The following is a 24,694-nucleotide window of genomic DNA, read 5'->3' on the forward strand; positions in this document are numbered from 1 at the left end:
GACTACTGTAAGTGATCTCACTGAATGAGAATTCCATGAAAAATACATCAACCTTCGTGGTGGTATTGTGTTCCCCAAAATATCGTGCACCCTAATAAACTTATCTGGGGTCAGAGACAGAACAGCCAGTAGATACAAAGGCTAGAAAATGGTGGCACTCACACCTTAAATCTAGCATTCCAGAGGCAGAAATCCCTCTGGACCTCTATGTGTTCAAGGCCACATTGGAAACAGCCAGGCATGGTGACACATGCCTTTAATCCCAGGAAGTGAGCCTTTAATCCCAGGGAGTGGTGGTAGAAAGGAAAGATATATAAGGAGTGAGTACCAGAAACTAGAAGCATTTGGCTGGTTAAGCATTCAGGCTTTCAAGCAGCAGTTCAGCTGAGAGCCATTGGGATGAGGACACAGAGGCTTCCAGCCTGAGAAAACAGGATAAGCTGAGGAACTGGCAAGGTGAGGTGGCTGTGGCCTGTTCTGTCTCTCTGATCTTCCAGTGTTCACCCCAATACTTGGCTCCGGGTTTGTTTTATTAATAAAGACTCTCTAAGATTCCTGCCACAAACCTTCCTCCCCAAACACAATCATATCCTGTCTGGGAAGTATATTTCCTGGAGTCCTCTCGCTGTGCCATATGGACCAAGTTGCACATTGGTGTTAGTATTTGTTGTCTTATAAGCATGGGCCTGCATGAAGTTCTGGTGAAGTTCAGATTCTCCTGGCATTCAGCTGCAACATTGACCCTCATGGTGTGTCACAGTAAAAAACAGAACCTTTTTGTGGTTTGGGATAATAAACTGTCATGGAACCTGGTTCATACAGGTTCTTCCAAGAGTCTTGGTCCCAATTTTCATGGAGCATTAAACACTGTTAAACTTCATGTTAGGACAATGGCAAGTAATGTGAGAGTTGGTGACCAGGATATGGCAGCTCAGTCAAAGGCCTGAGGGTTCACTGAGGATTCCCAGGTAGAAGAGGGCCTGCTTTTCGTCTGTCTTCACTATGGCTGGATCCTGTCTCCTTCCTGGGAGTGGATATCAGCCTTCACTTCTCTTGCTTGTTTCCCTTCTCATACTTCTCATTCTTTCCCACCCAGGAGCTCCATATCACCACTCAGCACCTTTTTGGGAGCGGCTCCAGCTCCTTTCATAGAGTTGGAAAATTTACGAATATCTCTCATTTGTTAGCTGTATTTGTGGGAATTTCTGTGGACCTCTGGTTGAGTGAACGCGTAGGGGCCCTATGAGAAGCTCCCAGAGAGGGAGAGAAATATGAAATGAAAATTTTAAGTCTATTTACTAATGACTAACACATCTTGGAAAGATCCTGGTCCTTGTCCAGATCTTCTGTTTGAGAGAGAGAAAGATACTTACTCTTCTGCTTGACCCCGATTTCATGAGGCACAGACATTGAGAGCTTGCTTCTTGTCCTCCTCACCTGGGGTTGCTCTGGGTACCAGCTGCAGGAAGCTCCACACTGCTGGTGCTTTCTGGGCTCTGTCACAGCAAGTGGAAGCCTTCTTTGGGTTACAGATGACAGCTCTGATGTAGGGGAGGCTCCCAGCGTGCTTATAGGCTCTGACCCTAGAACAGCATCACTGTAAATTAGAGCCCACCTTTTGCCCGGAGGCAGAACAAGTACCTAAACTGAGACTATCAGTTTGGGGAGCTGATGCTGCAGTGGGATCCAGAATGGCAGTATCTTCTCTGGGTCTGTGGCCCCTACTGCTGACCTGCTGGACCCTCCCTTCTGGTGAGTGTACATTGCTATTTACTGTGTGTGAGGGAGATAGGTGTGCAAAATATTGGCAACCAAGGTCTGTAGAAGCGTAGTGCTGGTGATGTCTGATGCCTCGTTTCTTTGTGCTAGTTTCTACTAACTTAGGTTTCATTAAAGCAAACATTTTGACGCTGTTATAAGTCAGACTGTTCATTGTGAGGGAATCTAGGAAAAGGAGTAAATGATAGACAGAGATGATGAGTTTTTTAATCAAGGAGCATTTTGAATGAAATTCCCAGTATCTTCTCCATCTAACTCATGTCTTATCCCGGAAGGACTGACTGGGGAGGATTCCCTGAATCTCATAGACGGTTCAAACCAGTGTGATGGCCATCTGGAAATGGAGCACAGTGGGCAGCGAGGCCTTGTGTGTAGTGACCACTGGGGCATGCAGGAAGCTTCAGTGATCTGCAGACAGCTTGGCTGTAGCCATGCACGTTCTACCTTCCAGTATGTTCTGAGGCCTGAAGAGATGACGGCACCCTGGCTGTATGGTGCCAAGTGCAGTGGTGAGGAGGCCACCCTCTGGGAGTGTTCTCTTGGGGCCTGGGGGCCTCTCAGTGACTGCAAGTGCCAGTGTATAGTGTCAATTTTGTGCTCAGGTGAGTCAGATGGGGGCTGCTCAAATCCCTAGTCTCCCCTAGTCTTCTTTCCTACCTTGGAACTAGCGGCATTGAGACAGTGTCCAGGGGAGGAGGGGTGTGGCCAGGTGAGAGCACCTTGCCCCTATAGAGTACCATCGTGAGAGACCACGGCAGAAGCTTACCTTCTCTGTTCTGAAGAATATCAGTTCTCCCTCTCCTTGTTTCTCTCATCAGTAATTTTTTTCCTATATATTTTTTAAAGTCAGCCATCAGCTCTGAATATCATTGCTGTACTTAGTTCATCTCAGGGAACACCTTGGGGTCCCTATACACTGTCACTGTGCACCAGGCACAGCTCAAGTCAGGAAGACTCGACAGATCGGTTTGTGAGGAACGAGGACCATCCCAAGCTCTCCTGTGAGCTGCTGTCTCTCCTGTGCACACCCAGTCTGTGATAGCATTCTGGGAGGATGGGCTCTGTTTGCCTGTTATTCCAGATTAGTAGTAAAGGTTGGTGACACCACCAGGGATCCTGTGCACATTGCTTCAGACGAAAACGGTCAGTCCACAGACCCTGATCATGTACTCTTGGCAGTGGCTTCTAGGAGTGGATTTTTCTTCTGTGCCACCAGGTAGTAACTTTCAGCAAGTCAGGCTGGCCAGAGGTGCCAGTCCGTGCGCCGGGTCTCCTGAGTTGTTGAGCAGGTCTTTCCCAATCCTGGAGTGCGACCTGCAGAAGAAAGAGGCAAGTGTCCTGTGCAGATACCTGGAATGTGGCACCGCGCTGCAGTGGTCCAGAGCTCATCATGGAGCAGGGACTGGAAGTCAAGAACAGAAATTCTTGTCTTGCCAAGGAACAGAGCCTGACATTTTCCACTGCAAGATCAATGTGAACTTTGCAGAGCAGTGTGACGTTCTATCCCCCACTGAGGTGGTGTGCACAGGTAGGAATGCCCTATTAAGAGCATGTTAGTGTGGATAGAGGGTGTCTGTATATGAAGAAAGGGGATCAGGCATCTGCTCCACAGTACAAGGTCCATAGAATCTTTGCTACATCATGATTGACACGATTCCACATTGCTACGGGGAGCCACTGGGATATCCCTGGTAGGCAAATGTGTAGCTGGTACTGTTCTTTCCAGTCTGAACCTTGGAGTTAAGGGGCTATTAGGTCAGTGCCCATCTACCCTGCCTACTGAAACTCAGGTGTCCATTTCTTCCTTGAAGTAAAAGGAGAATGTTTATGGTCAGAATCTGTGTGGAGTCCGTCCGTGATTTAGAGGAAGGCAAGAGGAGTGGTTCTTGTCTGGAGACCCCAGTACTCGTCCTGTTGGTCTCTATGTCAGGGCTGGCCAGATTGCCCCATATCCTTCTACATCATTCCCATTCAGGAACTGGATATCAGCCAGCAGGTCACTTCATCTCAGCGGCCTGCATGGAGCCTGCCTGACTTCAGTCCCCCTTTCCATGTCAAGAGTATATGAAGGCCAACTAACGGGGTGTGAGCGCTCCATCTGTCATGCTGAACTCAGTCTTCTCATAGCTTGCCTGCTTTTCTGGGAACTGGGCTATGGGGTGGCCATGTTCACATCCTGAATTTCCTACCTTGGCCTGTGTGGAGAGGCCCCTCCACTGTTTTGTCATTGAGCTGCTGTTGTCCCACTGTCTGAGGGAGCATGGGACTATTGTGGCCATTACCAGAATGTTCTATTCACCTCCTCCAAGAACAGTGAGTCAGATGACAGCCTGGTGAGATAGGGTTGGTATAGCGCTGGTTAATTCTGGGGTCTTGTTGATGAACTGTGGTCATCATGGATAACTGAACAGCCAGCTCAGGGTGAGCATTTTCTGTCCTAGAGGGTTTCTGACCTCCCAGTCATCTCCTCAAACCTTTCATGTTTGTTCACCTTTGGACACCTTAGGGAAACTACTGCTCAGCTCTGTCACAGATTTCAGAACGGGAGTAGATTTTTGCAAGATAGTATAGATGGTTTGGCATATTTTGTATGGCAGACCTTGGTAACACATGCTTCACAGACCTACCGTGTACATTGTTTCCCCTGGTGATGTGGTTCTTTTGTATATATAGTTCACTTCATTCCAACCAGTTTTTTGCCTTGTGTTTGTGTTTTGGTGTCACAACTAAAGCTTGACTTTGCAGGTCCAGAGTTCTGCAGCATCACCTCCTGCTTTCTGTTAAGACAGTTGTCCTTCAGCACCGAGTCCAGGACTATGTTGGGTCTTGAGTTCACATTGGTTTCTGATGTATGGAGTACTGGTTCGTGGAACCCGTGTGGATGTGCTGTTTCTCCAGCACTTTGAGTCATTATTCTTCCTACAAGGGTAGCCACCGCCCCCTTTCCAGAAACTTAGAGACCATATGCGTGTGAGATGATATCTGCACCTTAGTTTGATTCCATTGATCTCAGTGTCTAGCCTCATGCCACACCACAGTGTTTTGGTTCATATAGCTTTGTTGTAAGTTTTGAAATGAGAATGTGAGTGTCTAGCTGCTTATATGGTTGTGGGTCTTTGGGAATCCTCATCTCTACAAGAATGCTAGGATTGACTTTTTAACTTTCCAAGCACTTGCTTGGGGTTTAGTAGGGATTGCATTGCATCTGCCGACTGCTTTGGGTGGGGTCGTCATCTTCCAAGACCATGCCTCAGAGGCCGAATTTAGGCCTGCTCCCCTCTATGTAGGTCTAGTGTGATTTCTTCTTTTAAGAGGAGTATTCTGTAAAGTACTTATGTGTTTAATTAACATGTGCTTAGTATCTATATTTAATTGCCAGTCTGACGTGGCAGTTCATGTTATAATGAGCGTTGGTCAGTTATAATGGGTAAGTGGCATATCTGTCAGCTCAAATACATCTTCTTTGCTGAGAACATTTAACATTTTATCCACTGGGTATTTTGAAGTCTTCCACTGGTTGTGGTCAACTATGTTTGTCCTATCATTCTAGTGAATATTAAAAGTCATTCCTCTGTATAGCTATTCCCTGCATCTTTAGCCATTCATTCTCATTTCCCCAGTCCTCCCTTCTTGGCACTGGTACCTGCTCTATGATTCTATCCTGCTGTTTGATCTACTATTCATCTTTCTCATGCAGATCAACTTATATTCTTTGTCTTTCAGTGGCTGACTTATTTTACTGTCCTTAGTTCTGTGCATGCAGCAACAAATGGCAGAATTTCAGTTTTTTCAGTGAGTGGATGAGCCACCTATCATTAAGAAAATATATATTATATATAATATGCACATATATAATATATCATATTATATATATATATATATATATATATATATATATATATATATATTACATTTTGTTTACATAGCCATTCTTCAAGGGATTCCTAGGTTGGCTATATGCTGGCTACTATAAATTTTGCTGAGATAAAATTTGTGATATCTGTTTCACATGCCAATTTTTGTTCCTACAAATTGACAAATCATAGTGATGTCACTGAGTATTTATCTTCTTAGGAAGTTCCTCTCTGTTTTCCGTGTGGCTCTACTAATTTTAATTCCCATCATCATCTGAGAGTTCTCCACATTCACATCCTGACCAGTCCCTATATTTTTAATATTTTTGATAATAGTCACTCTATGTGAGTTTAATGATATAAAATTGTTTTGGCTTGTATTTCCATGATGATTCATGATGTTACATGTTTTTCCATTTATATGTTGTTCATCTGTGGGTTCTTTGTGGCAGGTGACAGAAAGTCTATGCTCGTTTTAAATATTAGATTATTTCATTTACCAGGAGAATAGATTGGATATTGCTTTGTTCTGTGTCTTGTCTTTTCATTCTGCTGACTGTTCTCTGGCTATGGAGAGATTCTTAGCTGGATGCAATTCCATTTCACCCGTTGTTTTAATTGAGTTTTGTGGGATTATTTCTATTGTCTGTTTCATTTTTCCATGAATATTTAACAATTTTATCATAGTGATCATTGATATCCTTGATTTAATTTATTGTTAGGTATTTTGTTTCCTAACTATTGTAATTCACTTGCTTGATTCATGGCATTCTTGGTGTCTTTGTTATAGCTATATAAACAGATATTAATTTCCGAATATTGATTTTGTGTACTGCTACTTTACTGAATTGTCTTAGTTCTGAAGGTGCTTTGGTGGAGTGTTTGGAAATTTTATCATAGGAAATCATGTCTGTACATGAGACCTGTGGCCTCTTCCCTTTTGACCTTGATGTCTTTATTTGTTTCTTTTTCACTTTTGCTTTGCCTTAATACTCAGTCATACATCTGGCAAGAGGTAAAAGTCACCATCTCTGACTTATTTCTGCTATTGGAAATGATTTTATCCTTGCTCTGTTCAGGATGCTAGAGGCGGTGGGACTGTGATACAGATCCCTTATTGTGTTGTGGTACGTGTCTTATATACTTAATTTTTAAATTTCCCCCCAGTGAAGACATTGCATTTGTCTATTTTAGAAACATTGAGAAAAATTGGTTTTGAATTCTTTTTAAAAATTGTTTAGGAAAATTAGGAAAACAACCCAGCTCTGGGCTTTTCTTTGTTGCCTGGTATTTTATTGTCCTTCAGTCTCAGCACCTGTTATTAGCCTGTCCACCTTTAGTGGATTTTATGTACGCATAGATTATCTGTAGTATAGTTGTAGAAATATTTCATAAGGCTCCCCTGTTTTTATGTGGTAGAAGTTACGTCCTTTGATTCTTCTCTGATTTTATACATTTGAGATTTTTTCGTATTTTTTCTTGGTTAAGTTAGTTATAGACTAATAAATTTTTTTAACTTAAAATGCCAGTATATTTCACTCATAACCACTTTTAGTCTCGTTTTATTTATTTCTGTTTGATTCTTTATTACGTCTTTCTTTCTACTAGTTGTACATCTGGTTTATTCTTTTATTTTTCTATTTCCTTGAGTTATACCATTAGGTTGTTTGTTGGGATTGCTTCATGGTTTGTTTGTTTGTTTTGGTTGTTGTTTATGTGTCTTTATTTCATTGATTTCAGCCCCGAGTTGGAGCATTTTCTGCACCTCCTCTTTTTCGGTCATGTGTCTTCTTGTTCTAGAACTTTCAGCTGCGCTATTTAGTTACCAATATGACATCTCTCCAACTTTTTAATGTAGGCACTCAGTGCTATGAACTTGCCCTTTAGAACTGCCTGCACTGTGTGCCATAGCCTTGGGTGTCTTGTGTTTTCATTTGCATTCAATTCTAAAAAAAAATGTTTTAATTTCCTTCTTGATTTCTGTCTTCAGCCAGTTGTGAGAAGACTGTGGAATTCCCACCCCTTGCTCCTACAGTTCTTTTGAGAGGTGGTTTTCTCCTCAAGAAACATGGTGTGAACCCTCATGTCAGCTGCAGGCTCGGCTGTCCCACCTCTGTGGGAAGTCAATACACCTAAAGTTGCTGCTCTCACACCTGTCCTGACTTGAGAATAGCACATACTGGAAACTTGATGGTGTGACCAAAATTTTTGTGACTATACCTTCACAAAACAAAACTTACCACATTCACTCAGGATCACACCTTCCATGTCTAGACAATTCTCGTCTTCTTTTCTCACTAAATTGGCCCACGTCACTCTCATGTTGTTCTCCATCATTGTCCCACTGATGACTCTGGGCATGATCTTCCCCATCAAAAGAAACCCTGTGAATACACACATCCAGATCACTGTGATCACATGATTCCTGGGATATGTGTTTTCTCCAGTCCACATGGAGCAAGTTGTACAGGTGTGTTAGCATCCATGGTCAGTTCTAAATGGGCCCTCATGGGTTTCTGATGAACATTGGATTCACCTAGTATTTTGTAATATTATTGACCTTTGAGGTGCCACTGTGGAGAGTAGAACCTCTTGGTCTGTCTGGAGTATGGGCGTTCCTCCTGGTGCCTATAGGATCTCCTAGCCTTCTGATGAAAAGAGGCTGCTCTAAGCTTGATGAATGATGGAACCTTCTTTTATCCCTGAATACCAGACTGCTCTTGAGGCAATTCAGCCTTCCATCCATGTAACATACACTGTTTTTTGACCTTTCCTGGGCAGATGTGAGCAAAAATTTATTCATCACAAACAGGGGACAGAAACAACAGATCAAAGAAATGGCTCAACAAGAGTCTAGTTCAGTGAACCAGTGAATTCACTGAGGTCACTCACAGGAGCATGGATGAAGAGTTGCTTTCAGGAGCATCTGTGACACTAGGCAAATGCATCACCAAAAAGCTCTCTCTAGCATAGAGTTAACCCATGAAAACTATGTCCTTGGAACTCCCTAAGCAACCTGCAAGCAGCTTAATTGGCAGGAGACAGCCCAGCACTGTTAGTGCTTAATAACCTTACAAAGGAGCTGGTTACCAGCAGAGGGCAGCTTAGTGGAAAGCCTCAGATCCAGTGGGGATTCCCAGGCAGTGTAGTAGGCTATAATCTTCTTCTTGGTTAAGGGCTCCAGGCCTTATTTTCTACCACCCTTCTCTGTCCCCATTCTGACTAGTTCTTTTTCTCTCTGGAAGCTCCATAATCATCCCAAGCACTTTGCATCGTTAAGCTAGGTAAGGATCTAACTCCCATCAATAAAGTTGGAAAATATGCAAATTTGTTTTGTTTGTGGGAAATCATGTGGACACTTTGTGCTGGCCTCATAAGATGGGACTTCTGGGTCCTAGACATTGGCTTTATCAAGTTAGGGCATGGTCATGACTGAGTTGGAAAAGGCTGAGGAGTGGGGTGGTCATGGGTGTGAGGAGAGCCTCCTTCTGTGACCAGGGTCCCTTTCTTGTTCAGGGAATTGGAATCCCACTCTCATGAAGCATGACTCTGGAACACATTCTCACAATGGCTAACACTGAGGTAATTTGATACTCTATCAAGGTCTACTTAGGAGGATTCCTGTAGCCTTACATTTTGTGCCACCATTCTGTCATTCTTAATAATTTTTCATTAAAGAAAATTGGCCTTTAATTTGACTCTGGATATTGAAATTTATGTCATGGGTTCTCATGTGTCTTTTGATTGGCTGATATAATTCTATCTTGAGGTTTTTATAGGCCAGGCTCACTCTCTGTCTCCTCTTGGCCTACGTTAGGATGCAATGAGATTGCCTTTATGACTTCCCTGCTGCCATGCCTTCCCCTCTATGGTAGATTTTATCTCCGTGGCTTATGCACAAATAAATCTTTTCTCTATTTACCTTCAGATACTTGGTCACAGCAACAAGTGAAACAATCAATAGTCATGGAACTTCCTAAATGGTTCCCAGTGCTGAATGTTGGGTGGGTGTTTCTGAATGTTTGTTTCTCGGGCTCTATATGAAAGGGTTCTGAAAATGGGGCCTCAACTGCTTTTGATCGCATGCTTCCTTCCCAGGAACCTGTGGGCCAAGACACCTAGAAAGGCTGTTGTGTATCTCCAGGGTTACAGGTGGCCCGTGGTTTGCCCCTTTCTCTCTCCCTTGAGTCTCTTGGGCAGGGCTTCTTAAGCTAAATTTCCTGACTAGGCTCTAGATTTATTTAATTTTGTAAAGCAAAGCTGATTTTTTTAATAACTCCTCCATATTTGAGGTTAAATGTATTGCTAGAATTTTTTATAAGTAATAAAGTTATTTTCTTTTTGACTGTTCAGTGTTAGCATACAAAATAATTGTTATCTAAATAATTTACATGTCTGTGTTGATATGTATTCTGTAACTTGGTGAGGTAGTGTGTTATGTCTGTTACTTACTTAGTGAAGACCTCAGGATTTCCTACATATGAGATCCACCAAATAGAGCTTTGCTCTGTCTAGCCTGGGCAATGCTTCTTCTCCTCCCCCTTTTTTACTGTGACAATTATGTGTGTGTGTATGAAAATATATATAGATAATATAAATGCATATATATGTATATGTGTATGTATATATCTATATATATATGTACATATATATAGTGCCCACTTTTGATTTTGATAATGTGGGTCTTTGCTCTCCATTTTTTATTGGTCTATCCAAAGTATTACACAAATACTTTTGATGTAAATTTTTCTGGTCTCTACATTATTTATTTCATCCACAATTCATATAGTTCCTTGTTCTTAGTAGCTTTGATTTTTCTTTATTCTAGTGTCTTTAAAGACACTAGTGTAAACTTTTGCCATTAATTTGAACTCATTTTTGTTTTAAAACATAGGTGTTCACAGATGAAAATATCCCTCTAAGCACTGCATATTTGTTATTTTTTAATTTGGTATGTTGTGCTTTTACTTTCCAGGGTCTTTTCATTTTCTTTTTAACTTGTTTGATTCTTAAATATTTACTTTATTTTAAAATTTTGTGTATGTGTGTATGGGTGCCCGTGGAGGCCAGAAGAAGGGCTCAGATCCCCTGGAGATGTAGTTCCAGGTGATTATGAGCTGCCTGATGTGGGTGCTGGGAACTGAACTCAGGTCTCTGCAAGAACAGTAAATGCTTTTAACCACTGAGTTATCCCTCAGGTTCTACGATTTGATTTTTTTAAAAAATCTCATTAGTTGTCTGAGTTATTTTGAAAAATGTATATATTTCTTCTCATGTGTTTTTCTGTTATCAATGTATTTTTCATTGTATTTAAAATGACTGTTTTCATTTAAACCAGCTTTTAACTTTATTCAGATTTGTTATGTGGTCTAGCATATAATTCATGCTGGGAAGTCTCCTGTGTGTCAATCAGCCTAAATTGGTTGTGAGGGTTGCTCCAATTCTCTCCTTCCTGACCACATTCCCTATGTTTGTTTTGTCTACTGGGATGGCAGCTTCCTTCCTTCCTTCCTTCCTTCCTTCCTTCCTTCCTTCCTTCCTTCCTTCCTTCCTTTCTTTCTTGTTTTTTGTTTTTCATTTTTCTTTATTAAGAAATTTTCTACTCACTCTACATACCACCCACAGATCCCACCTCCTCCCTCCTCTGATCCCCCAGCCCTTCCTCCTGAGCCACCCCACATTCCCACATCCCCCAAATCAAGGTCTCCCATGGGGAGTCAGCAGAGCCTGGCACACTGAGCCTAGGCAGGTCCAAGCCCCTCCCCACTGCACCAAGGTTGCTTCACACCACAGGCACTGGGCTCCCCAAAGCCTGCCCATGCACCAGGGACAGATCCCTGGGATAGCTGCTTTCTAAGTCTCCAGTCACTATTGCAGAACTGTATACACTTCCCAGTTCCCTCAACAAAGTCTGTCTCTATTTCCCAAGGTTCTGCTGTTTATGTCCTGATCATTGTCATTTATGATTGGTGAAATGACACTCTGATCAATTTATAATGGCCCTTTTTTTCTCATGTCACAATTTTTCCTTATAGTCTTTCTGATCTGGTGTCAATTCATTACTCAATGTATAAGCACACCTCTCTGACCCTTGTCTGCCAACCTATTCATGTGTTAAAGTGAATCTATTGTAGATAATGTATGATTTTTTTTTAAATATTCTGGGATTCTTTTCCTTTGATAATAGATTTAATTCATTTTCATTCAAAGTAATTGCTCACTAGGCATTGATACTTCTGCCATTTTGTTGTATATTTCTGTGTGTTTTACGAGGTTTAATTTTTTTAAATTTCTTCCAGATTACATTTTGTGTTTACTTATTTTTTTTGCATGCTGCTTAGTTTTAGAAATTTACTTTTCAGCATATTACATTTTTATTTTTTATTGTTTAAAAGCTATTCCAGTGATGTTTAGCATTGTATATATTTTGTGGCATACTCTGTGGCCTTTATATATATATATGGCATAATGTTCAGTTTTGATAATCATATGTACTTAGTCAGAAATGTATCATTTTCTTTGAATGCATTCAAAAGTTGTTCCTATGGCTTCTTTGGCAATATACAATACATTATATATCTTCTCTTTATTGTCCAGTAGAATAGCAGAACTTATCTTTCCTTCTTCTTTTTTTTCCCCGAGACAGGGTTTCTCTGTGTAGTTTTGGTGCCCATCCTGGATCTTGTTCTGTAGACCAGGCTGGCCTCAAACTCACAGAGATCTACCTGGCTCTGCCTCCTGAGTGCTGGGATTAAAGGTGTGCACCACCACTGCCTGGCTTATCTTTCCTTCTTAAATGTAACTTAGTGTCTATTGATCAACTTTCCCCCATCCCTCTGTCTCCCGTGCCTTTTCCAGTCTTTGGTACACACCATGCTAACATAAAATTCCATGAGATAACCTCTCAGATTCTATGTATGAATTATACCATGAATGTTTGTCTTTTTCTGCATTTTTTTCATTTTTAACATAATTATCATCACTTTCCGACTTGTTGAAAATGACAGGATTTCATGATTTTTATGGGTGAGTAGTATGTATATATTTTTTAACCTATTTATCAGATGATAGGTGGTTATGTTGGTTAACTAGCTTGGATCTTATGAATAACATTGTAACTAGCTTGGATATTATGAATAACATTGTAACTAGCTTATGAATAACATTGTAACTAACTTGGATCTTATGAATAACATTGTAATAAACATCATGAGTGTGGATTCAATATTGTTTTCCTAGAGCTACCTTTGGTACTACAATTTATGCCTTTTATTTATAATGATATGCTTTGAGTTAACATCAACTTGACTTCCATAATTACATATATATAAATTATATAATTATATAAATTCTGTTCCTATATTATTTGTTTCCTCCTTTGAGCCATTTTCACAAATTATTACACTTTTTTTTGTACACTGATGTTTTGCCTGCATGAGGGTGTTGGGTACTTGGTACTGGAATTATAGACAGCTGTGATCTGTCATGTGGGTGCTGGGAATTGAACCTGGGTCCTCTGGAAGAACAACCAGTACTCTGAGCCATCTCTCCAGCCTCCATATTTTACAGCTTTTAATTAGGGTTTATCTTTTCTATCATGTAGGAGAAGAAGAAGAAGAAATTGCATTTCAAAACCACAGCATCATAGCATCCATGCTTCCTTATGTATATGACAGTGTTCTTTTTTCTTCATGCAACTTCAGGATGCTCCCCAGGACCCTGTGGTGTCACCATGGAGGATGTGATGCTCCCCAGGACCGTGTGGTGTCACCATGGAGAATGTGATGCTCCCCAGGACCCTGTGGTGTCATCATGGAGGATGTGATGCTCCCCAGGACCCTGTGGTGTCATCATGGAGGATGTGATGCTCCCCAGGACCCTGTGGTGTCATCATGGAGGATGTGATGCTCCCCAGGACACTGTGGTGTTATCATGGAGGATGTGATGCTCCCCAGGACCCTGTGGTGTTATTATGTAGGATATGAAGCTCCCCAGGACCCTGTGATGTTATCATGGAGGATGTGATGCTCCCCAGGACCCTGTGGTGTTATCATGGAGGATTTCTTTCAGTGTTGAATGTAAGCAGTGGACTAACAAGGAGCTCGTCCAGCCTTCATTTGCCCCAGAAAGTCTCAATTTCTCCTTTGCTTGGAAGATGAGTATTACCAGAGATAAGAATCATTGTTTGACTATTTTTTCCCACTATGAATATATTTCCCTACTTCTGATTACTACTGTCATGATTTTGATGAGACATTGGCTCTCAGTCCTTTGAATCTGGAGTAGATAACAATGACTTCTTTGTTGCTGCTTTAGGACTTGCTGATTTTTGACAGTTTAATTAAAAATATATTACCTTTGTGTTCTTAAAACTTCCTTACATGTTATTGTTTCAATTTACTAGTGTTAAATTTTATTTTTTTCAATAGATCAACAAAATTATATAGAGTTAAGATGTCTAACACGATTTTTTTCTTGTTCTTTTGAGACAAGGTCTCATATAGCCCAGGTTAGACCTCAGCTTTATTGAATATCCTGCCACCTCATTCCAAGTGATGCTGCAGGCATGTACCACCACTCCTATCAAAACCATGATATTTTAATATGTATATACATTGTGGACATAATATATGTGCTACCTCATAAGCCTATCATTTGTTTGTGGTTAGAACAGTTTAAATCTGTTTTGTTAATGTGCAAGGACAGAATATGTTGGTGTAAACTGAAGTCACCATGCTGTAACACAAAGCTCATGAATTTTCACCTCTCATCCCATTGTACTGGCAAACCCTCTCTAGACCCTTGCAGTCCAACTTGCAAAGTCAAAGTTCCTGGTGACCACGGTCCACGCAGCTTCTGTGAGCTTGATGCTGCAGATGTTGCTTACTTCTGTGGTCACATGGCACTTATGTTCTCAGTGTCTGATCCCTACACGTTGGGTCTCAGCATGCATGGGAAGCTGCAGGTGCTAGAAAGAATGGCTGAGTTTACAGCAGTGTTTGTCCTGTAAGTCCTGATGTGGAGCTCTGCAACATCCCTCAGAGGGTGTCCATGAGCACATTGAAGTTGTCCTCATGGAAGAGAGAGGAAGGGCCTCCAGAATCCAAGAGCCTGGTGTATAAAGAAGACAATGGGAATGTAGAATAGCACAAAGACAGACTAGAAAGGATGTGAAGAAGGCTGGGCACTCCTCATTCTGGAAAGTGTGTCTCTGTTTTCCTGGGTCTATTCACTATTCCTGCTTTATTGCTTTCAATAGGGCCTTCGTGATGACCAGTGCCTACATTTTACAGACCCAAATGCCAGTCCCCTGTGTCCCTGACCAGTACTTACTTATCTAGGCTGGTACACTGGGTTGTATCTCATTTCTTTCAAGGCTGGTCCTTAGACTGGGTCCTTTATTAAGCAGGTAAAGCCTCAGAGTAAGTGGTTCTTGCTCTTCCTCGGGGTTCTTCTGAGGTGTGCACATAACCCCTTTAGCACCTGATTCCTTATGGGTATCCTCGTTAGTCCTTTCCAGAAATGTGGTGATTCCACCACGGCCCTTGTTCTGGGCCTCTCTTCTCTTCCTAACCTGGAACATGTGTTCTTATTGTGACCAAGGATTTTGGGTTTTCTACTCATCCTTCTTTTCACAATTCTTTTGAGGAGAGGTTGACTCCTGATGAGGCATGGTGTTGACCTTCTTGTCACCTCCAGGAATGGCTTTTCCAAGGTCAGCAGCCTGTTGATGTACTGGAAGCTTTAGCATTTATGTCCACCTTGTCTTTTGTCCAGCACCCACTGGAAGATTAATGGTGGCCAATGTGATAAAACTTTCTCAGATCAATTGTGATCATATTTATTCAGGACCACATTCTGCATGTCTAGAGTATTCTTGGACCACAGCTCTTATGAGACCAACCCATGGTCACACCCTGTCTTCATCTCTCCATTGACTTCCTACTAATGACTACTGTAAGTGATCTCACTGAATGAGAATTCCATGAAAAATACATCAACCTTCGTGGTGGTATTGTGTTCCCCAAAATATCGTGCACCCTAATAAACTTATCTGGGGTCAGAGACAGAACAGCCAGTAGATACAAAGGCTAGAAAATGGTGGCACTCACACCTTAAATCTAGCATTCCAGAGGCAGAAATCCCTCTGGACCTCTATGTGTTCAAGGCCACATTGGAAACAGCCAGGCATGGTGACACATGCCTTTAATCCCAGGAAGTGAGCCTTTAATCCCAGGGAGTGGTGGTAGAAAGGAAAGATATATAAGGAGTGAGTACCAGAAACTAGAAGCATTTGGCTGGTTAGGCATTCAGGCTTTCAAGCAGCAGTTCAGCTGAGAGCCATTGGGATGAGGACACAGAGGCTTCCAGCCTGAGAAAACAGTATAAGCTGAGGAACTGGCAAGGTGAGGTGGCTGTGGCCTGTTCTGTCTCTCTGATCTACCAGTGTTCTCCCCAATACTTGGCTCCGGGTTTGTTTTATTAATAAAGACTCTCTAAGATTCCTGCCACAAACCTTCCTCCCCAAACACAATCATATCCTGTCTGGGAAGTATATTTCCTGGAGTCCTCTCGCTGAGCCATGTGGGCCAAGTTGCACATTGGTGTTAGTATTTGTTGTCTTATAAGCATGGGCCTGCATGAAGTTCTGGTGAAGTTCAGATTCTCCTGGCATTCAGCTGCAACACTGACCTTCATGGTGTGTCACAGTAGAAAACAGAACATTTTTGTGGTTTGGGATAATAAACTGTCATGGAGCCTGGTTCATACAGGTTCTTCCAAAAGTCTTGGTCCCAATTTTCATGGAGCGTTAAGCACTGTTAAACTTCATGTTAGGACAATGGCAGGAAATGTGAGAGTTGGTGACCAGGATATGGCAGCTCAGTCAAAGGCCTGAGGGTTCACTGAGGATTCCCAGGTAGAAGAGGGCCTGCTTCTTGTCTGTCTTCACTGTGGCTGGATCCTGTCTCCTTCCTGGGAGTGGATATCAGCCTTCACTTCTCTTGCTTGTTTCCCTTCTCATACTTCTCATTCTTTCCCACCCAGGAGCTCCATATCACCACTCAGCACCTTTTTGGGAGCGGCTCCAGCTCCTTTCATAGAGTTGGAAAATTTACAGATATCTCTCATTTGTCAGCTGTATTTGTGGGAATTTCTGTGGACCTCTGGTCAAGTGAATGGATAGGGGCCCTATGAGAAGCTCCCAGAGAGGGAGAGAAATATGAAATGAAAATTTTAAGTCCATTTACTAATGACTAATACATCTTGGAAAGATCCTGGTCCTTGTCCAGATCTTCTGTTTGAGGGAGAGAAAGATACTCACTCTTCTGCTTGACCCCGATTTCACGAGGCACAGACACTGAGAGCTTTCTGGGAGGCTTCTTGTCCTCCTCACCTGGGGTTGCTTGGGTACCAGCTGCAGGAAGCTCCACACTGCTGGTGCTTTCTGGGCTCTGACACAGCAAGTGGAAGCCTTCTTTGGGTTACAGATGACAGCTCTGATGTAGGGGAGGCTCCCAGCGTGCTTATAGGCTCTGACCCTAGAACAGCATCACTGTAAATTAGAGCCCACCTTTTGCCCGGAGGCAGAACAAGTACCTAAACTGAGACCATCAGTTTGGGGACCTGATGCTGCAGTGGGATCCAGAATGGCAGTATCTTCTCTGGGTCTGTGGCCCCTACTGCTGACCTGCTGGGCCCTCCCTTCTGGTGAGTGTGCATTGCTATTTACTGTGTGTGAGGGAGATAGGTGTGCAAAATATTGGCAACCAAGGTCTGTAGTAGCGTAGTGCTGGTGATGTCTGATGCCTCGTTTCTTTGTGCTAGTTTCTACTAACTTAGGTTTCATTAAAGCAAACATTTTGATGCTGTTATAAGTCAGACTGTTCATTGTGAGGGAATCTAGGAAAAGGAGTAAATGATAGACAGCGATGATGAGTTTTTTAATCAAGGAGCATTTTGAATGAAATTCCCAGTATCGTCTCCATCTAACTCATGTCTTATCCCGGAAGGACTGACTGGGGAGGATTCCCTGAATCTCATAGATGGTTCAAACCAGTGTGATGGCCGTCTGGAAGTGGAGCACAGTGGGCAGCGAGGCCTTGTGTGTAGTGACCACTGGGGCATGCAGGAAGCTTCAGTGATCTGCAGACAGCTTGGCTGTAGCCATGCACGTTCTACCTTCCAGTACGTTCTGAGGCCTGAAGAGATGACGGCACCCTGGCTGTATGGTGCCAAGTGCAGTGGTGAGGAGGCCACCCTCTGGGAGTGTTCTCTCGGGGCCTGGGGGCCTCTCAGTGACTGCAAGTGCCAGTGTGTAGTGTCAATTTTGTGCTCAGGTGAGTCAGATGGGGGCTGCTCAAATCCCTAGTCTCCCCTAGTCTTCTTTCCTACCTTGGAACTAGCGGCATTGAGACAGTGTCCAGGGGAGGATGGGTGTGGCCAGGTGAGAACACCTTGCCCCATGGTGAGAGACCACGGCAGAAGCTTACCTTCTCTGTTCTGAAGAATATCAGTTCTCCTTCTCCTTGTTTCTCTCATCAGAAATTTTTTTCTTATATATTTTTTAAAGTCAGCCATCAGCTCTGAATATCATTGCTGTACTTAGTTCATCTCAGGGAACACTTTGGGGTCCCTATACACTGTCATTGTGCACCAGGCACAGCTCAAGTCAGGAAGACTCGACAGATCCGTTTGTGAGGAACGAGGCCCGTCCCAAGCTCTCCTGTGAGCTGCTGTCTCTCCTTAGCACACCCAGTCCGTGATAGCATTCTGGGAGGATGGGCTCTGTCTGCCTGTCATTCCAGGGTAGTAGTAAAGGTTGGCGACACCACCAGGGATCCTGTGCACATTGCTTCAGACGAAAATGGTCAGTCCGCAGACCCTGATCATGTACTCTTAGCAGTGGCTTCTAGGAATGGGTTTTTCTTCTGTGCCACCAGGTAGTAACTTTCAGCAAGTCACACTGGCCAGAGGTGCCAGTCCGTGCGCCGGGTCTCCTGAGTTGTTGAGCGGGTCTTTCCCAATCCTGAAGTGCGACCTGCAGAAGAAAGAGGCAAGTGTCCTGTGCAGATACCTGGAATGTGGCACCGCGCTGCAGTGGTCCAGAGCTCATCACGGAGCAGGGACTGGAAGTCAAGAACAGAAATTCTTGTCTTGCCAAGGAACAGAGCCTGACACTTTCCACTGCAACATCAATGTGAACTTTGCAGAGCAGTGTGATGTACTATCCCCCACAGAGGTGGTGTGCACAGGTAGGAATGCCCTATGAAGAGCATGTTAGTGTGGATAGAGGGCGTCTGTATATGAAGAAAGGGGATCAGGCATCTGCTCCACAGTACAAGGTCCATAGAATCTTTGCTACATCATGATTGACACGATTCCACATTGCTATGGGGAGCCACTTGGATATCCCTGGTAGGCAAATGTGTAGCTGGTACTGTTCTTTCCAGTCTGAACCTTGGAGTTAAGGGGCTATTAGGTCAGTGCCCATCTACCCTGCCTACTGAAACTCAGGTGTCCATTTCTTCCTTGAAGTAAAAGGAGAATGTTTATGGTCAGAATCTGTGTGGAGTCCATCTGTGATTTGAAGGAAGGCAAGAGGAGTGGTTCTTGTCTGGAGACCCCAGTACTTGTCCTGTTGGTCTCTATGTCAGGGCTGGCCAGATTGCCCCACATCCTTCTACATCATTCCCGTTCAGGAACTAGATATCAGCCAGCAGGTCACTTCATCTCAGCGGCCTGCATGGAGCCTGCCTGACTTCAGTCCTCCTTTCTCTGTCAAGAGTATATGAAGGCCAACTAATGGGGTGTGAGCGCTCCATCTGTCATGCTGAACTCAGTCTTCTCATGGCTTGCCTGCTTTTCTGGGAACTGGGCTATGGGGTGGCCATGTTCACATCCTGAAGTTCCTCCCTTGGCCTGTGTAGAGAGGCCCCTCCACTGTTTTGTCATTGAGCTGCTGTTGTCCCACTGTCTGAGGGAGCATGGGACTATTGTGGCCATTACCAGAATGTTCTATTCACCTCCTCCAAGAACAGTGAGTCAGATGACAGCCTGGTGAGATAGGATATAGCGCTGGTTAATTCTGGGTTCTGGTTGATGGACTGTGGGCATCATGGACAACTGAACAGCCAGCTCAGGGTGAGCATTTTCTGTCCTCGAGGGTTTCTGACCTCCCAGTTATCTCCTCAAACCTTTCATGTTTGTTCACCTTTGGACACCTTAGGGAAACTATTACTCAGCTCTGCCACAGATTTCAGAACGGGAGTAGATTTTTGCAAAATAGTATTGATGGTTTGGCATATTTTGTATGGCAGACCTTGGTAACACATGCTTCACAGACCTACCGTGTACATTGTTTCCCCTGGTGATGTGGTTCTTTTGTATATATAGTTCACTTCATTCCAACCAGTTTTCTGCCTTGTGCTTGTGCTTTGGTGCCACAACTAAAGCTTGACTTTGCAGGTCCAGAGTTCTGCAGCATCACCTCCTGCTTTCTGTTAAGACAGTTGTCCTTCAGCACCGAGTCCAGGACTATGTTGGGTCTTGAGTTCACATTGGTTTCTGATGTATGGAGTACTGGTTCATGGAACCCATGTGGATGTGCTGTTTCTCCAGCACTTTGAGTCATTATTCTTTCTACAAGGGTAGCCACCGCCCCCTTTCCAGAAACTTAGAGACCATATACTTGTGAGATGATATCTGAACCTTAGTTTGATTCCATTGATCTCAGTGTCTAGCCTCATGCCACACCACAGTGTTTTGGTTCATATAGCTTTGCTGTGCTATAAGTTTTGAAATGAGAAAGTGAGTGTCTAGCTGCTTATATTGTTGTGGGTCTTTGGGAATCCTCATCTCTACAAGAATGCTAGGATTGACTTTCTAACTTTCCAAGCACTTGCTTGGGGTTTAGTAGGGATTGCATTTCATCTGCAGGCTGCTTTGGTTGGGGTCGTCATCTTCCAAGACCATGTCCTCAGAGGCCGAATTTAGGCCTGCTCCCCTCTATGTAGGTCTAGTGTGATTTCTTCTTTTAAGAGGTGTATTCTGTAAAGTACTTGTGTGTTTAATTAACATGTGCTTAGTATCTATATTTAATTGCCAGTCTGACGTGGCAATTCATGTTATAATGAGCGTTGGTCAGTTATAATGGGTAAGTGGCATATCTGTCAGCTCAAATACAACTTCTTTGCTGAGAACATTTACCATCTTATCCACTGGGTATTTTGAAGTCTTCCACTGGTTGTGGTCAACTATGTCTGTTCTATCGTTCTAGTGAATATTAAAAGTCATTCCTCTGTATAGCTATTCCCTGCATCTTTAGCCATTCATTCTCATTTCCCCAGTCCTCCCTTCTTGGCACTGGTACCTGCTCTATGATTCTATCCTGCTGTTTGATCTACTATTCATCTTTCTCATGTAGATCAACTTATATTCTTTGTCTTTCCGTGGCTGACTTATTTTACTGTCCTTAGTTCTGTGCATGCAGCAACAAATGGCAGAATTTCAGTCTTTTCAGTGAGTGGATGAGCCACCTATCATTAAGAAAATATATATTGAGCCAGGCAGTGGTGGCGCACGCCTTTAATCCCAGCACTCGGGAGGCAGAGGCAGGCGGATCTCTGTGAGTTCGAGGCCAGCCTGGGCTACCAAGTGAGTTCCAGGAAAGGCGCAAAGCTATACAGAGAAACCCTGTCTCGAAAAACCAAAAAAAAAAAAAAGAAAAAAAAAAGAAAATATATATTATATATAATATGCACATATATAATACATCATATATATATATATATATTACATTTTGTTTACATAGCCATTCTTCAAGGGATTCCTAGGTTGGCTATATGCTGGCTACTATAATTTTTTTTTTTTTTTGTGATATATATTTTTTATTTTACAATACCATTCAGTTCTACATATCAGCCATGGGTTCCCCTATTCTCCCCCCTCCCACGCCCTCCCCTTACCCCCAGCCCACCCTCCATTCCCACCTCCTCCAGGACAAGTCCTCCCCTGAGGACTGTGATCGACTTGGTAGACTCAGTCCAGGGAGGTCCAGTCCCTTCCTCCCAGACTGAGCCAAGTGTCCCTGCATAAGTTCCTGGTTTCAAACAGCCAACTCATGGAATGAGCACAGGACTTGGTCCCACTGCCTAGATGCCTCCCAAACTGATCAAGCCAATCAACTGTCTCACGTATTCAGAGGGCCTGATCCAGCTGGGAGCCCCTCAGTCTTTGGTTCATAGTTCATGTGTTTCCATTCATTTGGCTATTTTTTTTCAATAATTGAGTAAAACTGAAATTTATTATATGCCACAGTCGTCCTAGGGACCTCCATGCTATAGCCTCTATGGTTCTATGGGTTGTGGTCTGATTGTTCATTTTATATCTAGAATCCACCAATGAGTGAGTACATACCATAACTGTCTTTCTGGGTTTGGGTTACCTCGCTCAGAATGATTTTTTCTAGTTCCATCCATTTGCCTGCAAATTTCATGCTTTCATTGTTTTTCTCTGCTGAGTAGTACTCCATTGTGTATATGTACCACATTTTTTTCATCCATTCTTCCGTTGATGGGCATCTAGGTTGTTTCCAGGTTCTGGCTATTACAAATAGTGCTGCTATGAACATAGCTGAGCATGTATCTTTATGGTATGTATCAGCATTCTTTGGGTATATGCCCAAGAGTGTGATGGCTGGGTCTTGAGGTAGTTCGATTCCTAATTTTCTGAGAAACCGCCATACTGATTTCCATAGTGGTTGTACAAGTTTACATTCCCACCAACAGTGGAGGAGTGTTCCCTTTGCTCCACATCCTCTCCAACATTGGTTGTCATTGGTGTTTTTGATCTTAGCCATTCTAACAGGTGTAAGGTGGTATCTCAGAGTCGTTTTGATTTGCATTTCTCTGATGATTAAGGATGTTGAGCATTTCTTTAAATGTCTTTCAGCCATTTGTAGTTCTTGTTTTGTGAATTCTCTGTTTAGCTCTTTAGCCCATTTTTTAATTGGACTGTTCAGTGCTTTGATGTCTAGTTTCTTGAGTTCTTTATATATTGTGGAGATCAATCCTCTGTCAGATGTGGGGTTGGTGAAGATCTTTTCCCAATCTGTTGGCTGTCTTTTTGTCTTATTGACTGTGTCTTTTGCCCTGCAAAAGCTTCTCAGTTTTGAGAGGTCCCATTTATTAATGGTTGTGCTCAGGGTCTGTGCTGTCGGTGTTTTATTTAGGAAATGGTCTCCAGTGCCAATGCGTTCAAGAGTGCTTCCTATCTTCTTTTCTATTAAGTTTAGTGTAACTGGATTTATGTTTAGGTCTTTGATCCACTTGGACTTGAGTTTTGTGCATGGTGACAGATATGGATCTATTTGTAATCTTTTCCATATTGACATCCAGTTATGCCAGCACCATTTGTTGAAGATACTTTCTTTGTTCCATTGTATAGTTTTGGCTCCTTTGTCAAAAACCAGGTGTTCATATGTGCATGGATTAATGTCAGGGTCTTCAATTCGATTCCATTGGTCCGTATGTTGGTTTTTATACCAGTACCAAGCTGTTTTTATTACTATAGCTCTATAGTAGAGTTTGAGGTCCGGGATGGTGATGCCTCCAAGGGTTGCTTTATCGTATAGGATTCTTTTAGCTATCCTGGGTCTTTTGTTTTTCCATATAAAGTTGAGTATTTTTCTTTCCAAGTCTGTGAAGAATTGTGTTGGGATTTTGATGGGGATTGCATTGAATCTGTAGATTGCTTTTGGTAAGATTGACATTTTTACTATGTTAATCCTACCTATCCATGAGCATGGGAGATCCTTCCATTTTCTGATATCTTCTTCAATTTCTTTCTTTAGAGATTTAAAGTTCTTATCAAAAAGGTCTTTCACTTGTTTAGTTAGTGTTATCCCAAGGTATAACACTATACCTTGATATAATGTATAAGATATAATACATCATATATATATATAGATGTATAAGATATAATACATCATATATATATATATATATATATATATATATATATATATTACATTTTGTTTACATAGCCATTCTTCAAGGGATTCCTAGGTTGGCTATATGCTGGCTACTATAAATTTTGCTGAGGTAAAATTTGTGATATCTGTTTCACATGCCAATTTTTGTTCCTACAAATTGATAAATCATAGTGATGTCACTGAGTATTTATCTTCTTAGGAAGTTCCTCTCTGTTTTCTGTGTGGCTCTACTAATTTTAATTCCCATCATCATCTGAGAGTTCTCCACATTCACATCCTGACCAGTCCCTATATTTTTAATATTTTTGATAATAGTCACTCTATGTGAGTTTAATGATATAAAATTGTTTTGGCTTGTATTTCCATGATGATTCATGATGTTGCATGTTTTTCCATTTATATGTTGTTCATCTGTGGGTTCTTTGTGGCAGGTGACAGAAAGTCTATGCTCGTTTTAAATATTAGATTATTTCATTTACCAGGAGAATAGATTAGATATTGCTTTGTTCTGTGTCTTGTCTTTTCATTCTGCTGACTGTTCTCTGGCTATGGAGAGATTCTTAGCTGGATGCAATTCCATTTCACCCGTTGTTTTAATTGAGTTTTGTGGGATTATTTCTATTGTCTGTTTCATTTTTCCATGAGTATTTAACAATTTTATCATAGTGATCATTGATATCCTTGATTTAATTTATTGTTAGGTATTTTGTTTCCTAACTATTGTGATTGACTTGCCTGATTCATGCCATTCTTGGTGTCTTTGTTATAGCTGTAAAAACAGATATTAATTTCCGAATATTGATTTTGTGTACTGCTACTTTACTGAATTGTTGTCTCAGTTCTGAAGGTGCTTTGGTGGAGTGTTTAGAAATTTTATCATAGGAAACCATGTCTATACATGAGATCTGTGGCTTCTTCCTTTGCTGTGGATATCACTCTATATAGATAAAACACTGATGGCCAGTGACCAGGCAGGAAATATAGGCAGGACAAAGAGAGAGGAAAATTGGGGAAACAGGAAGAAGGAGGGAGAGACACTGCAGCCACCGCCAGGACAAGCAGCATGTAA

The 24,694-nt window shown here is 42.3% G+C and overlaps 1 protein-coding gene across 1 annotated transcript in view; it reads left to right on the forward strand.

Annotated features, from left to right (window-relative positions):
• Positions 1-2,251: 2,251 nt before the first annotated feature.
• LOC102924671 (scavenger receptor cysteine-rich domain-containing protein SCART1-like) overlaps positions 2,252-24,694 on the forward strand; it is a 53,258-nt gene continuing 30,815 nt past the window's right edge. The window contains exons 1-4 of the mRNA XM_076563098.1: positions 2,252-2,381; positions 2,996-3,307; positions 17,645-17,878; positions 18,575-18,886. Of these exons, the coding sequence (XP_076419213.1) occupies positions 2,252-2,381; positions 2,996-3,307; positions 17,645-17,878; positions 18,575-18,886 (988 nt within the window). The remainder of the gene's footprint in view (positions 2,382-2,995; positions 3,308-17,644; positions 17,879-18,574; positions 18,887-24,694) is intronic.

Source organism: Peromyscus maniculatus, chromosome 1 (assembly GCF_049852395.1).
Source record: "Peromyscus maniculatus bairdii isolate BWxNUB_F1_BW_parent chromosome 1, HU_Pman_BW_mat_3.1, whole genome shotgun sequence".
In the NCBI taxonomy this organism is placed as follows: domain Eukaryota; kingdom Metazoa; phylum Chordata; class Mammalia; order Rodentia; family Cricetidae; genus Peromyscus; species Peromyscus maniculatus.